Source organism: Papaver somniferum, chromosome 2 (assembly GCF_003573695.1).
Source record: "Papaver somniferum cultivar HN1 chromosome 2, ASM357369v1, whole genome shotgun sequence".
Classification (NCBI taxonomy): domain Eukaryota; kingdom Viridiplantae; phylum Streptophyta; class Magnoliopsida; order Ranunculales; family Papaveraceae; genus Papaver; species Papaver somniferum.
Window position 1 is genome coordinate 159,703,134 of NC_039359.1, and position 15,145 is coordinate 159,718,278.

Here is a 15,145-nt window from a genome sequence, read left to right on the forward strand (position 1 = left end):
TCCTATATTTTCACATTGACAATCATATTAGAAACATGATGACTCCATCCACAATTGAGACATTAGTGTTCACAACTAGAAAGAAAGAGCCAGAATTAATATCTCCATCTAGGCCAACACCCCATGAATTTAAGTATCTCTCAGATATTGATGACCGTTTTCGTTTTCATTCACCGGTTATTCAACTCTATCGTAACAATAAAAGGAACAGCAAAGTCGATAGAAAATCAGATCCCGTAGATGTGATCAGAGAAGCTATAGCAAATGCCCTTGTCTTTTATTACCCATTTGCCGGAAGGGTAAGGGAATCACCTTTCGGGGGAAAGCTAGTTGTAGAATGCACCGGTGAAGGTGTAATGTTTATCGAGGCTGATGCTGATATTTGTCTCGACCAGTTCAACAATATTAATGACTTGAAGCCTCCATTTCCATGCTTGAATGAACTTCTTTATCTTGTCCCCGGCTCAGTAGATCTGATTAACATCCCTCTCTTATTAATTCAGGTAAAATTGTACATTTACATCACCACTGTTATTCACTAGCACAGTCTAGCGTACAGTATGCATGTACAAGGGAAACCGACCAAGATCCAATTGGTGAACTACATTTTTCTTCCAAATATATACTCTATACCATCCTAATGCTTAAACTGTCATTTACAGGTGACTCGATTTTTATGCGGAGGATTCATTTTAGCCGTTAGGTCCAACCACACTATTAGTGACGCTCAGGGATTAAAGCAGTTCTTGATGGCTCTTGGTGAAATTGCTCGCGGCTATGAATCTCCATTCGTGCTTCCTGTTTGGCAAAGGGAACTCCTAAGCTCTCATGAACTCCCAGAAACACCAAACAAAGAGTGCGATCTTTTTCATAGAACCAGAGGTATCTCTCTTCCTTTCGGTCAAAACCAAGAAGTCCATCGTACTTTCTTTTTCGGTAAGCAAGAGATGATATCTCTAAAGAAACACTTGCCTCCACATCTTCATACATGTTCAAATTTTGAGATCCTCACTGCATGCTTATGGAGATGTCGAACATTAGCATTCAATCTTGATCCCAAAGAAGACGTCCGTCTCTTTTTTAGTGTCAACGGGCGTGGAAAAGACCGCCTCAATTTGCCCGAAGGATTCTACGGTAATGCTCTTGGTTGCGGGATGGCATCCTCAACAGCAGAGAACATATGTAGAAACTCTTTCGAATATACATTAGATTTGGTTGTGAAATCCAAGAACAAACTTCTCAACACAGACACTAAAGAAGATAAGGGCACAACATTGAAGAACAAGATGTTAAAATCATGGACTGATTTTACAACTAACTATGCTTTGGTTGGGAATCACTACTTTGTTACAGATATAACACGTGCAAGATTTTCCGAAGTGGATTATGGATGGGGGAAAGCAGTGTATGCTGGGCCAATGATAGTGCATCATATTCCAAACCCTGAAGATAGCAGCTTCTACATCCCTTATGAAAATAGCAAAGGAGAGTACGGTATTTATGTGCCTATTTGCCTACGGCAGCAATTCATGAAGAGGTTTGTAGTCGAGCTTGGAAGAATGATTAGCGAGCCACCTATAAAGTTGAATAATCAATTTCAGACATCAAAAAAACCAGTTCGTTCTGCTCTTTAACTTGTTAATCATTCACTAATCCTTCTACTATGGTGAACGGAACCGGTGGTGATCACATTATAAAAAGTCATGTCCATAATCTTTATGAAAGTTATGCTAAAAAAAAAAAAAATGGTGGTGTACAAGTTATACAAGAAGATCGGATTTGTGAGCCAAGCTCAAAAAGGCAAAAGGAGTCTACAAATTAGTGTTTTGCGTGTGCGGATTTAGCCGTTAATATTGTGATGTATTGCGGATGCTCCATATCAATATTGAAGCACCATTTATAGTTCATCTTAGAATTACTTTGAATATATCAAGTATGCCCTTGGTTCTAGTATAAATTAGAAGAGATAAGGCTAAAGGAAGGAGTTTTTGGTTTTAGAATATTGTGTGAAGAATGAGAGGTTCTCTTCTTTCAAACCTAATTGTTATCTCTAGGGGGAATTAGATCATCTAATTCTAGAGTATCAACTATACTACTCTCATAATCTTATAGTTTCCAATTTAATTGGGTAGAAATTGTAAATTATTTGAGAAGAATCTCCATTTTTAGGTTCTTCCTTTATTCAAAGGGTAGAAGAAACTAAATTGGTTGATTATTTATCCATTTCAAGTTATCAATTTCAATTTATTTTCATTGTAAGCTTCTGCTTCTCATCATTTGGTATCAAGAACTTTGGTTTGATTCTCAATGGGAAAAGGTGTGATTGGTGAAGATATTTGTGTTTGAGGTGAACACTACTAATCTCTTTCTCAAGTATTTTGGGTTGACTTTTATGTTCTTTGATAGTATTTTCAAATTGGGTTTTTCAATCATATATTGATTTCACTATGGTTTACAAAAGAGAAGTTAATCTGGGTAGGATTCATTCAAAGGATGTGTTAATGAATATTGTACATGACCAGGAATGGTAGAAATTTGTGAAGAATATTATTGGAAACTTGTAAGTCTCCTTAACCAAGAAAAGATTCTACCTAATGATTGTGATGATGTAAGTGAGCTAGATGTGCCAATTTTGGTTGGTGAATATGAGGATGAACAAATTGCCCACAAGATGTTTGATGAAATGTCTCCACCAAAATTTGATAGTTACTTGAGTTATGAGGAAAATGAAATAGTGGGTGTTTTTCCAATCTATCAAGATGGCATGAATGTGATCAAATATTTGATTATTTTACTATCATGGACCAAGTGCTATCACGTAAGAATCAAGAGAAAGAAGAATACAATCCTTTGTGTTCAATTTTTGATGAGGTATTTAATGGTAGTGAAGTAAAAAAAATTGATGTACCAAGGTATGATATTGAATTCGAAAATGCTATGTTCGAAGCATCTCGAGAACAATTTCAAGTATGTGAACCGACTACCGGAAGCAATCCTTCACTCAAGCTATAACAAAATGGGGAGGCAATATATATGAATCCAATTTGAGCTTTCATTGAAGATAAGTTTCATGGTTGTAGTCTTCGTGCAAGGTTGAGAGAAATGCTTGGTGTTTCTTTACTACTTGGGGATGCTCTTAACTATGACCACAAGATGCTACATTTGGTGACTAAATACAATGGAAGGTGTGGAGGTAGAATTGTCTTCAAACAAGGAAGAAGTTCAAGCACTAATGGAGAATATGCTTTGGAGAATTCGTGGACGAATTTGTTTAAAGAAGAGGAGGATGATGTATTTACAAATGAAGAAATACTTGGTGTGTCTTTACTACTTGGGGATGCTCTCAACGATGACCACAAAGTACTACATTTGGTGAGTAACTACAATGGAAGGTGGAGAGGTAGAATTGTCTACAAGCAAGGAAGAAGTTCAAGCACAAATGGAGAATACGCTTTGAAGAATTCGAGGAAGAATTTGTTTAAAGAAGGGGAGGATGATGTATTGTGGATGTCCATATCGATGTTGAAGCACCATTTATAGTCCATCCTAGAATTACTTTGAATACGCCAAGTATGCCCTTGGTTTTAGAATATTGTGTGAAGAATGAGAGGTTCTCTTCTTTCAAACTTAATTGTTATCTCTAGGGGGAATTAAATCATCTAATCCTAGAGTATCAACTAGATGCCTCTCATAATCTTATAGTTTCCAATTTAATTGGGTAGAAATTGTAAGTTATTTGAGAAGAATCTCCATTTTTAGGTTCTTCCTTTATTCAAAGGGTTGAAGAAACTAAATTGGTTGATTATTTATCCATTGTAAGTTATCAATTTCAATTTATTTTCATTATAAGATTCCGCTTCTCAACATATTGCTAGTTGTCGAGATGTTTTTTCTAGTATGCAATAGCTTTACGGAGTTTTAAATAGATCAATAAACTAAAAAAAAAATGTTTGAGGGGTTAAACATCAACCACTCAAGGGATTTTTTTCTTTCTTCGAAGCGGAAGATCCAACACGAGGTGAACCAAGGACAAATTTTAATTTGGTGATTAGGAGCACCGAGCAGTTTACTATTCTTGAATCTGTTGCATCTTCAAACCACCCAATGTAAGGACAAATTGGAGAGTCCTTGTCATCATTTTGACTACCCTGGACTCTAATAAATTTACGAATCCCATTACAAGGAACGGGCTTGCACCGTGAATAGTTTTGAGTGCAATCAACAACTTTATGTCTTTCTTCTCTTCTTTTTTTTCTTATCTCATCATATTAATGAGGTTTTTCTTTAATTGAGCATGACTCTGCAGGGAGATCCTTGGAAGCAGTGACCTACTCAACAAGAGCCAGAGATGTGAATCAAGCTGAATCTCTAGTGCTTCTAAAAGCTTTACGAATGATCAAGCAAATGTAGTAACGAAAAGTTATCATAGGTCTGTTATCAATTGTTGTAATGGTAGTATTAAAGGTTTTAAATGGGAAGATAAGAATATCATATTTGATTGCTAGAAAATCCTTTGAAGCCTTAAGTCTTGCATAGTTTCTTTCCGGAAAAAATCTTATAATAATACAGCTGATAAACTTACAAAGTTTGCTAGAATTAGTACGAGATTGCATAGTTGGTGGAATGATCCCCAAACATAATTGCAGGTATCTTAGCTTTAGAGACCAAAAATTAGGATTTTGTTTCTTGTTTCGGTTTCGGTTCTTTGTGTTTAGTATTGTGGTTTTATTTTTCAATAAAATCTCCTTCTTTGCTCAAAAGAAGAAAAAACATAAAATGATGAAACTTCTGCCATATTTCTTGATCCATTCTTGCTTATATATGAATAAAATGAAATGCATTGCTTATATATGAATAAAATGAAATGCATGAAAATGACTAGCCACCGGCAACCCTAATCTTATTTGGGTGAACAAAATATAAATTAAAGTGGGAAAAAGTGCTAGTTATTAATTAAACTGAAAACCCATAATATCTCTATGTAAGGTGGGGAAAAACACTGACATCTTCAAAAGCTGCTCAATGGATCAATTTATTTTTCAATGAGAACAAATTATGGATATGATTAGGTCTCTTTCAGTTTTTTTATCATCGGGTTTAGTAGTCTTACGACTTTTCTTGTATATATCTTGTAAATACCTTTTCTATTTGATACACAAGAGTGTTAAGCACGTGCACGGATCAAAGGCTGATATTTCGCCAACTTGAGAGCTGTGGTTATAACACGCCATATGTAGTTTTTACTGGTAGGTCCATACAAAATGAGACATGTACCACTATAGTGTTTATGAATAGGTCATATTTCACCAAATTTGTAATTCAATCATAACCGTTAGATTTAGTTTGTATCAGAACTTAGTTTAGTCCGCCTTTGATGAGAGCAAGTCTTATGGTGGAATCCAATCTATTCCAAGTGTGGAAAATCCATGGAATGTCAAATCTAATGGCTTAGTTGGGGTCTTCCACAGAAAATCCAATAAGAGTTCCATGATTTGGTGTAATGGTCCGTGGATTCCATGGAAACGCTAATCAGAATAGCGTAAAGCGCTATTAAGAATAGCGCAAGACAAAAAAACGTTATTAAGAATAGAGTTGAGCGCTATTAAGAGTAGCGCTGAGTTCTATTCAGAATGGAGCTTTTTTTTATCCGTAGATTTAAACTGAGTTGTTTAGAATCTAACGGCTCAGAAAAAAGCTCTATTCTTTACGGATCTCAGCTCTATTCTTTACGGATCTCAGCTCTATTCTTAATAGCGTTTTTTTAGCGCTATTAAGAATAGCACTGAGCGCTAATCAGAATAGCGTTTCTACTATTCCACCATTACACTTGCGCTTCCATCCACAGTTCCAAATGCTGAGGTGGCGTGAAAGATGGATGGATTCCACCATAAGACTTGCTCTGACCAGGATCCAACTCCCTTCATTGTTAAATCTTACTTCCCATTCTTCGTCTTTCTCCCCCCTTTCCACAGTTTCTCTGCTGAAGCCTAGACAGAAGGCACAGAACTATCATCACATGGTTCCACCCCCACCATCACCTTGTTTTTGCTTCTCCTCCGTTAAGATCACCACAATATTTTTAAGTACTTTATCATTTAAGTAATAGGTTAATTGATAAAAAAAACTCTGTAATTTGCTTAATCTTTTTTTTTTATGTTTTATGGGCTAGAGGTGCTTATTCAATTGGGTTGTTGTTCTAAAGTTTTATGATCTGTATCTTTTTCTAAATGATTCGATGTTGAATCTTTGATTACGGAAACATAGATCTGAAACTAAGGGCAAATTCGATTTTTTTTGTTTGCACCTTCGGTTACTGCAAATTACCAATATATCCTCAGTTTTATTTCCATGCAATTCTTGTAAAAGTATGATTTAGGGGTAAAATAGTCCAACACAATTTACAGCTTCATCTGCTACAGTAAGGGGAGTTCCCTTTATATAATATATATAGAATAGACAACCTTTTTCTCTCAAAAAAAAAAAAAAAAAAATTTACAGTACTTGCCTAAACTAGTATCTCACGTTTTATTACCGTAAGCGAACAAATTCAGGAAGTCAAACATTATGATAGATGTCTTGATTTTATTAAAGTCGACTCTTTACTCGAGTTAAACCCAAACTTTTGGCTTTGTTCTTAAGTTTAAACTTCTGTATTTTTCCGGTTATAGTTTTAGGAAGATATTCTTCAAAAATAATTGTTTTTGGGACCATATAATGAGGTAGCTTTGTTCTACAAAATTCTATAATATCATTTTCAGATGGTCTTTCGCATTCTGATTTTATACTCACAAAAGCGCGAGGAGTTTCTCCCCAAAATTTGTCGGGCCGAGCTACCACAGCTGCTTCGTTTATTGCTTGGTGCGAATATAACACTGATTCAACTTCCACGCTACTTACATTCTCTCCACCGCTTATAATCACATCTTTCAATCCATCCTTTATTTCTATATACCCATCTGGGTGCATCACACCCACATCTCCTGTGTAAAACCACCCATCTTCTTTCAAACTTTTGGTTGTACCTGATGGATCCTTAAGATACCCTAGCATAATTGATGCACCACGTAGAACAATTTCACCGGTAGAAGACCCATCTCGTTTGACACTTGCACCAGATTCAGGCTCTAACACAAGGATTTCTGTCATTCCAATAGATCTTACACCTTGTCTCGCTTTCAACCTTGCACGTTCTATTGCATGAAATTTGTTCCATTCGTGTTTCCATGCACACGGGGCCGAGAGTTTTTTTGCCCTGAAGCAAACTTTTTTTTCTATGTCCTAAATTTTTTTTATTTTTTTTTTGCCACGACTAATAATAAAAGATAAATAAGTTTTATAGATGTGTAGAGCATTGTAGGACAAGTATATCTCTAAAATATTAGGTTTAAATATGTTATCTTCTAACTTTTGTAAGAAAAATATCTCCTAAAATGTGAGGTAGTGAGAATTTGATAGTGTGAAAGGATCCTACTCGTGTTAGAATTACAAAAAAAATGGAGAAATGAAAAGGAACTATAAATTACGTTTTTCAATCAATAATTAAAGACCCAAAGAACACAAGAGATTTGGGTGGTTATTTAGAGCACTTTTCTTTTAGGCTCCAAAAGCCAAAGGTAAAAAAAACGTTGGTGGAAAGAAAAAAACGAGTTTGTAGAATATTCAAAATAAAACCCCTACTTTTTATGTTTATTAAATATTTGTCCTAAATATTTACGTAGTATAATCAATAAGTCCCTTATAGAATTTTATTTTTAAGTAAACCCACACTATAAAACTGGGCTGTTGCTGCCCCCTAGACCTTGCTGTCCTAAAGTGGGCCTTTCCCTGATTATCCTATGGGGCCGGCTCTGATGCACACGTCACCACACATCCAGGTTAACCCATAACCATGACTAACTATAAATCCAAGTGACTCCATTCGAAAAAGAACTGGTATAGGGGGTGGAGCTCCGCTGGTTAAAATTTAAACGGGGTTTGATAGCGGTTTAATATTCGGACAGTTTGCTAACATGTTCAACACAACTGGTGCCCCGCACATATGGGTGACACCATGTTGACGGATCAACCCATAAATTGAAGCTGCATCAAATTTACGTAGGCATATGTTGACTCCACCAACAGCAGCCATACCCAAGAGAAAGACCACCCATTCGTATGAAACATCGGCAGTCCACAGAAATATGGGTTGTTTCGGTACAGACCAATCCATCAAAGAACCAACGGTCACAATGAATAGACCACTGTGAGAGTGGACTACCATTTAGAGCAAGTCTTATGGTGGAATCCATCCATCTTCCACGCCATCTCAGCATTTGGAATTGTGGATGGAAGCGTAAGTGTAATGGTGGAATAGTAGAAACGCTATTCTTAATGGGGCTAAAAAAACGTAATTAAGAATGGAGTTAAAAAAAACGCTATTAACAATGGAGCATTTTTCTCGGCCGTTAGATTTCAACAACTCATTTTAAATCTACGGATTAAAAAGGAAACGCAATTCTTAATGGCGTTTTTTTAGCGTTATTCTTATAAGCATTTAGCTCTTTTTTTATTGGCGTTCAGATGGATTCCACGAACCCTTCCACGAAATCGTGGAACCTTGCTTGAATTTTCTGTGGAAGACCCCAACTTGGAAGCCATTAGACTTGACATTCCATGATTTTTCCATACTTGGAATGGTTTGGATTCCACCATAAGACTTGCTCTTAGGAGATGAAGTGGTACCTGAGGTATAGTTCAACACCATTGGGTCCCACTCGCTTTTAGGACGGACCCAATTGAAATCAGGATCACCTATACTAATCAAACCTTCATAAGTAAAATCAAGAAAAAACTCATCGACAGTAGACATTAAGATTTCATCGTCGTCCATGATGAAGATTAGTGTAGGAAATTTAATCTAGGACGGAAAGAGTGAAAAAGCTTCATGAATTAATGAGCGAGAAAGAAAATCAACAAAGATGACTTTTGATTCACTGTGATAAAGGAAAGGGTACGTGCATCAAGACGTGTATTGATGGTATTTAATATGGAAAATTTCTTGTTTGGTCCTAGGTCCATATAGTTATTTATTGTATGGTCCAATCGGATTTTTTTTTTATCCGGAGGTCCAAAATTAATTAAAACATGGAAATGTCCATAATGCCCATTACTACCAAACGTGTGTGTCTATACTGCTTACAAATTTGAGTACATATCTGGTACACTGCTTAAAAATTCGAGTACATATTTGCTACACTGCTTACAAATTTGAGTACATATCTGGTACACTGCTTACAAATTTGAGTACATATCTGGTACACTGCTTACAAATCTGAGTACATATCTGCTACACTACGTACAAATCTAAGTATGTATCTTCCTCACTACTTACATATAGAGTATGTATCCGTTGGACATATTGAACCTGTAAATGTGACCAGAATATAACAATATTATAACACAGCAAGGATTACCTTTCCACCATCAACCCCTCCTTCATAGCAGGGTTTCAAACTAATTGCACGCTGAAGGTAAGGTGCCCAGCGTCCTGTGAGCAAATCCCTCCTAATCATTTCAACGCCTTTTTGGTAATACTATTTTGAAAAAAAAAAAAGAAAAAAAAGATCAGGTCAACCACACAAACTCACATATCCCAACTATTATAGTGATAAATGGGTAAATAGCTAAAGTATCATCTAGTGACTTGTATACCTCAAGCATATTTATAACGAACGGTTCTTCATTCAAGAAGTCTCTCCGTACAAATACGAAAGGCAACTTGTATGACAGAGCCTCACTTACTGTTCCATACCCAATCTTTCCTGAAACAGAATATAACTAAGTATCTGATTTTATTATCAGACTAACAGAAACAAAAAACTTAAATTTTCAACGAAACTTAATCCAATACCGATCATATAGTCACATGCTGCCATCACATCTGGTGTGTATACATCTCTTTTGAGCTTTATAAAATTTGGAGGAAGTTCTTGATTGTCAGATGCACCACATACCTGATTTAGAATAGATTATTATTCTGCTATAATTCAAGTCCGGAAAAATATTTGCCTGCCTAAAACAGATAAAGGGGATAGTTCTGCAAACAAAAGTACCAGACAGAGCCAACCAGGCGGTAAATACTCCTCCTTTAGCGTCCAAAAAACAGAATCAGAAGAAGTTTCAACCAGTACAACATATATGTACTCCTGGATTAAACCAAAAAAATAAGAGAAAACCTATAGACTCATAGTAAACAAAAAAAGAAAACAGTACGTCAGATATGTATTGATGGTTAATACACAAAAGAAAACTGAAAATCAAACCAAAAACCATAAAAATATCAGATCTACTAATGAAATAAACATAAAACATGATTTTTTATTTAGATCTGAACTTGTTTCATTAAAATCCACCAATATATCATATATATGTACCGATGATTAATACACAAAAGCAACTCAAAAGCATATAAAAAAAACCAAAATGGAACTAAAATCAGCTGCATGTGAAAACCAAGTAATGAATCTATAAAAAACTGAATCGAAACACTTTTTTTTCCAGTATTCCATATATATACTTCTAGATTGAAGAAGAAGAATATCCAAAACTACAAAAATAACAAAATTAAAGCATAATTTTTCAGTACACCATATATGTACTGCTGATTCATAATGTAAAATTTAGATGCATGTGAAAAACAAGTAGCGAATCTATGAAAAAATAGAATCGAAACACTTTAATTTGAGTATTCCGTATATGTACTTCTGGATCCAACAAGAAAAACCTCCAAAACTATAAAAAAAAATAAAAAAATTAGAGCAGCATATTTCAGTACAACAAATATGGATTGTTGATTCATAGTCTAAAAATCAGCAGCACGTGAAAAACTAGAGAACATCATGAAATCGAACTACCAAAACTGGAAAAAGAAAGTGAAAACATCATGAAATCAATCAGATCTTCATGATTCAGTTGAGAATTAATCAAAAACAAAAAAGAACTGGAGAAAAGATTACATAACATACCTGTAAAACTACGAAACATCTTCACAAACCCTAGGTCTAAACTTCATAAGCGGCTGCAGCAGAGAAGAGGAGAGCGAGCGAGTGGGAGAGAGAGAAAACGGATCTGAGAAGAAAATTGAGAAAATGTGGCTTTTATTTCTGTTATATTTATAGTGAAGGCCATTTTGGGAATTATTAAAATGCACGTAATAGGTTACACACGTGTGTAGAACCTGGGCTTAAAAAATTTGGTCCATTTTTATGTTTTCTTTTAATTATGGACCTCCGATTATTGGGCTTTAATGGATGGACCTGCCACTAACTAAGAACACTATAATAGTACCTATTGGTAATTCCTACATTTAATATGGCCCCGCTCATAGGCACTGCAAACTGAAGTTCATACATAGCAGGAAGATTTGGTGATAAGACTGAGATGACATCTCCACGTTGAATACCCATCGATTTCAAAGAAGAAGCGAGTTGAAGACATCTACGGTTGGTTTGTTTCCATGTGTAAGTTGTTTTATTATAAATGATGGATGTGGAATCACCATATACAGTTGCTGCTCTCTCTAGAAACCCTAGTGGTGTCAATGGTGATGAGTTTGCTAGACTTGGTTTTAGTAAATCCATTGGATAAGAACAAAAAGAACTGAAGAAGAATGTCGTTGATGAACTTGGTATGGGTGGTTTGAGTTCTTATGGCAACAAATTTAGTATAGAGTTGAAAATTTAGTATTAAAATAAGCATCTTGATGACTAAACAATGTAGTATGGAGTTGAAAATGATGATTAAACAATTTAGTACGGATTTGAAAACTAATGTAAGGACTAAGGACTGGTTGGTCCTTATTTTGGCAACTTGATAATTGTGGTTCACTGGTTGGTCGTTGATGCCTAAATGTCCTTATGGGCCTATGGCAAGGACTTATGGACGGTTGATGGGATTTTCTTCTTCTATTTGGTTGATGGAAAATATAACAAATTAAGATAAGCATTAAGCAACTTGATAATTAAATATTCTTAATAAGTTATTTTAGGATGTGCCTCAGCAGTCAGTAAGCGTTATAGCCGGTTAACTTCAGTCGAGCGTCTCCACATTGAGCATGAGCCAGGCCCAGGGGTTGAAGCTGCTTCATGCTTGTTTCTCATGTGTGCGTACTTAATTGTTAGTTGCTCATGTGAGTAATGTCAGCCTGGAACAAAATTATTTGACAACACGTATAATCTTTACATAATTTTGTCATGGACATGCGTAATAATTACTACTTCCTTGTTTCTGAAAGACAGTCCTTTATTCCTTTTTCGACAGCTTCAAAATTGTGTCCAGCTTCTGTTTATAGTCATACTTTTTTAATGAACTCTCTAATATACCCTTGAATTCTTTATATTCATAAATCCATTTTTAACGTGACCCAATGGTCCCAATCTAAAATATTAAAGAAATTATTATAAATTGAGGAAACAAGTATATTCTTCATTCCTTTTAAGGAAATATACTTTTAACTCTAAAAATTAGATTTCTTATAAAGCTTATACTTCTTAAATTCAATATCTTTTAATTTTCTCTTTTATATTTTGTATTTATAATTCTCACACCAATTTTAGATAGTATTTATTGCTAGCATTTTTATTAAAATAAATAGGTAAATAACTAAGGGTAGTCAAATAAAATAGTATGGTCTCCTTAATATTTTGATAAAGTCAAAACGAACTGTCTTTGTGAAAGGGAGGGAGTATATCATATGGAACTCATTAGGAAAGTAATGATTTTGTAAATTGCTTTGTCACGGAATGATGATTTGATTTCCCTTTGGATTACCATACTTCCATTCATCTCATAATAAGTTAAAGTAACGTGATTATTGGAAATGGATGAACCTATCCTCAATCAGTCCTTATCTCTTAAGTTTTAGTTCACTATATATTTATGTATTTCAAGATCCATTATTATACTTTCTCATTCACAAACTTACTGGAAAAATGACTTCCTCGACATGCAACACATTAGTGTTCTCAACTAGAAGGAGAGACCCAGAATTGATATCTCCATCTAGACCAACACCCCATGAATACAAGTATCTCTCGGATATTGATGAACGTTTTCGTTATCATGTACCGGTCATTTAATTCTATCGAAACAATGAAAATGATGGCAACACCGATATAGCAAGGAGAAAACCAGATGCAGTACATGTGATCAGAGAAGCCATAGCCGATGCACTTGTCTTTTACTACCCATTTGCAAGAAGGGTAAGAGAATCCCCTTTCGGGGGAAAGTTAGTTGTAGAATGCACCGGTGAAGGTGTCATGTTCATCGAGGCCGATGCTGATATTCGTCTCGACCAGTTGGGTAACATGACTGAGTTGAAACCTCCATTTCCATGTTCGAATGAACTCCTTTGTATTGTTCCCGGTTCAGGAGATATGATCAACTGTCCTCTCTTATTAGTTCAGGTAATGGTATATTTGGTACTAAATTTCCATGATTGTACAGCAGCACTTCGATTGATTAGTTCTATAATATAGTTTATATATATGGTAATTGGTTTACATGTACAAGGTTTCCAGACCAAGCTCCTGTTGCTAAACTCTTTTTTTTTACATATAAATTTTAACAATCCTAGTTCCTTAAAGTAAAATGTCATCTACATGTTACTCGATTTAGGTGTGGAGGATTCACCCTAGGCCACCTTGTCAACCACACTATTAGTGATGCTCAGGGCCTACACCAGTTCATGATTGCTGTCAGTGAAATTGCCCGCGGTTATGGATCTCCATCTGTGCTTCCTATTTGGGGAAGGGAACTCCTAAACTCTGATGAACCACAACCAATACCCAATAGAGAGTATGATTTTGTTCTTAGAACTGAAATTGTCTCTTTTCCTTTCGGTCAAAATGAAAGAGTCCAACGTACCTTCTTTTTTGGTCAGCAAGAGATGGTATCTCTAATACCATCTGCAGTTGTTTTTACTCTCTGGACCGAAAGAATTAGACGTACTTTTGAGCAAAATCATGTTTACAAAACGGATTTAGACTTGGAGGTGGAAGTTAAATCTTTAGTACTCTCTTGGGCAAATGCAGCTGGTAGAAGACTTCATATCAATTATGCTTTCTCTGTAATGGCTAATTGGGAAACCTTGTTTGTGTAATCTTGCTGCTTTCTTTTTCTTTTTCGGTCTACTTCTTGTAGAACCTTGTACATTCTTTATCTTGAATAAATTTTCTCTTCTGATAAAAAAAAATAAAAAATAAAAAGATGGTATCTCTAAAGAAGCACCTGCCGCCTCATCTTCGTACATGTTCAAATTTTGAGATCCTCACTGCATGTCTATGGAGATGTCGAACAATAGCATTGAATTTTGATCCCAAAGAGAATGTTCGTCTCTTTTATACTGTCAACGGACGTGGGAAAGATCGCCTAAATTTGCCATCAGGATTCTATACCCGATTGGTTACGGTATGGTATTTTCAACAGCAGAGAAGTTGTGTAGAAACCCACTCGGATATGCACTGGATTTGGTGAAAAACTCCAAGAACAAACTTCTCAGTACAAAAACAATAGGTGATAGGGAGACAACGATGAAGAGGAAATTTCTCAGATCATGGACAGATTGTATGACTAACTATGCTTTGCCAGGGAGTCACTACTTTGTTACAGATGTGACACGGGCAAGATTTGCCGAAGTGGATTATGGATGGGGGAAGGCAGTCTACGGTGGATCAATTGTAGGTGGTCCAACGGTAGAGTATGATCTCCCAACCCCTGAAGACAAAAGCTTGTACATTCCTTTTGAAAACAACAAAGGGGAGTACGGTATTCTTGTACCTATTTGCTTTCCCCAGGAATACATGGACGAGTTTGTGGTCGAGGTTGGAAGGATAGTTAGTGAACTACCTGTCAAGGTGAATAATCAATCTCAGACATCAAAAAAACCAATTGGTTCTGCACATTAAATTTTGAATTGGTCACTTTAAATCATGTAGGGTGCCGTACATATTTTCGTGTCCATAATGTTTATATGAAACTCAGGTGAATTATGTAAAAAGCAAAAGATAAGAAATCTTGTAATTCTCTGATGGTAAGAACCTTATCATGTGTTGAATCAGTCTCCATACGAAAACCTTGTTATGCACTTGAAAACTCTGTACATGAACTC

General features: G+C 35.6%; 1 protein-coding gene, 1 long non-coding RNA gene and 2 pseudogenes across 2 annotated transcripts; 2 read left to right on the forward strand and 2 right to left on the reverse strand.

Moving 5' to 3' along the window:
- The first annotated feature begins 35 nt into the window (after positions 1 to 35).
- On the forward strand, positions 36 to 1,634 carry LOC113352344 (benzyl alcohol O-benzoyltransferase-like). Its single transcript, XM_026596173.1, has 2 exons — positions 36 to 503; positions 663 to 1,634. The coding sequence occupies exons 1-2, from the start codon at positions 36 to 38 to the stop codon at positions 1,632 to 1,634; spliced, it is 1,440 nt and encodes a 479-aa protein (XP_026451958.1).
- A 4,951-nt stretch (positions 1,635 to 6,585) lies between these two features.
- Positions 6,586 to 11,618, reverse strand: LOC113354200 (annotated as a pseudogene).
- LOC113354201 lies at positions 9,759 to 10,160 on the reverse strand. Its single transcript, XR_003361727.1, has 3 exons — positions 10,092 to 10,160; positions 9,890 to 9,992; positions 9,759 to 9,800 (listed from the first exon to the last, which is right to left on the reverse strand). It is a non-coding gene; the product is annotated as an uncharacterized LOC113354201 (long non-coding RNA).
- A 1,350-nt stretch (positions 11,619 to 12,968) lies between the features above and the next one.
- Positions 12,969 to 14,511, forward strand: LOC113352345 (annotated as a pseudogene).
- Positions 14,512 to 15,145: the final 634 nt, after the last annotated feature.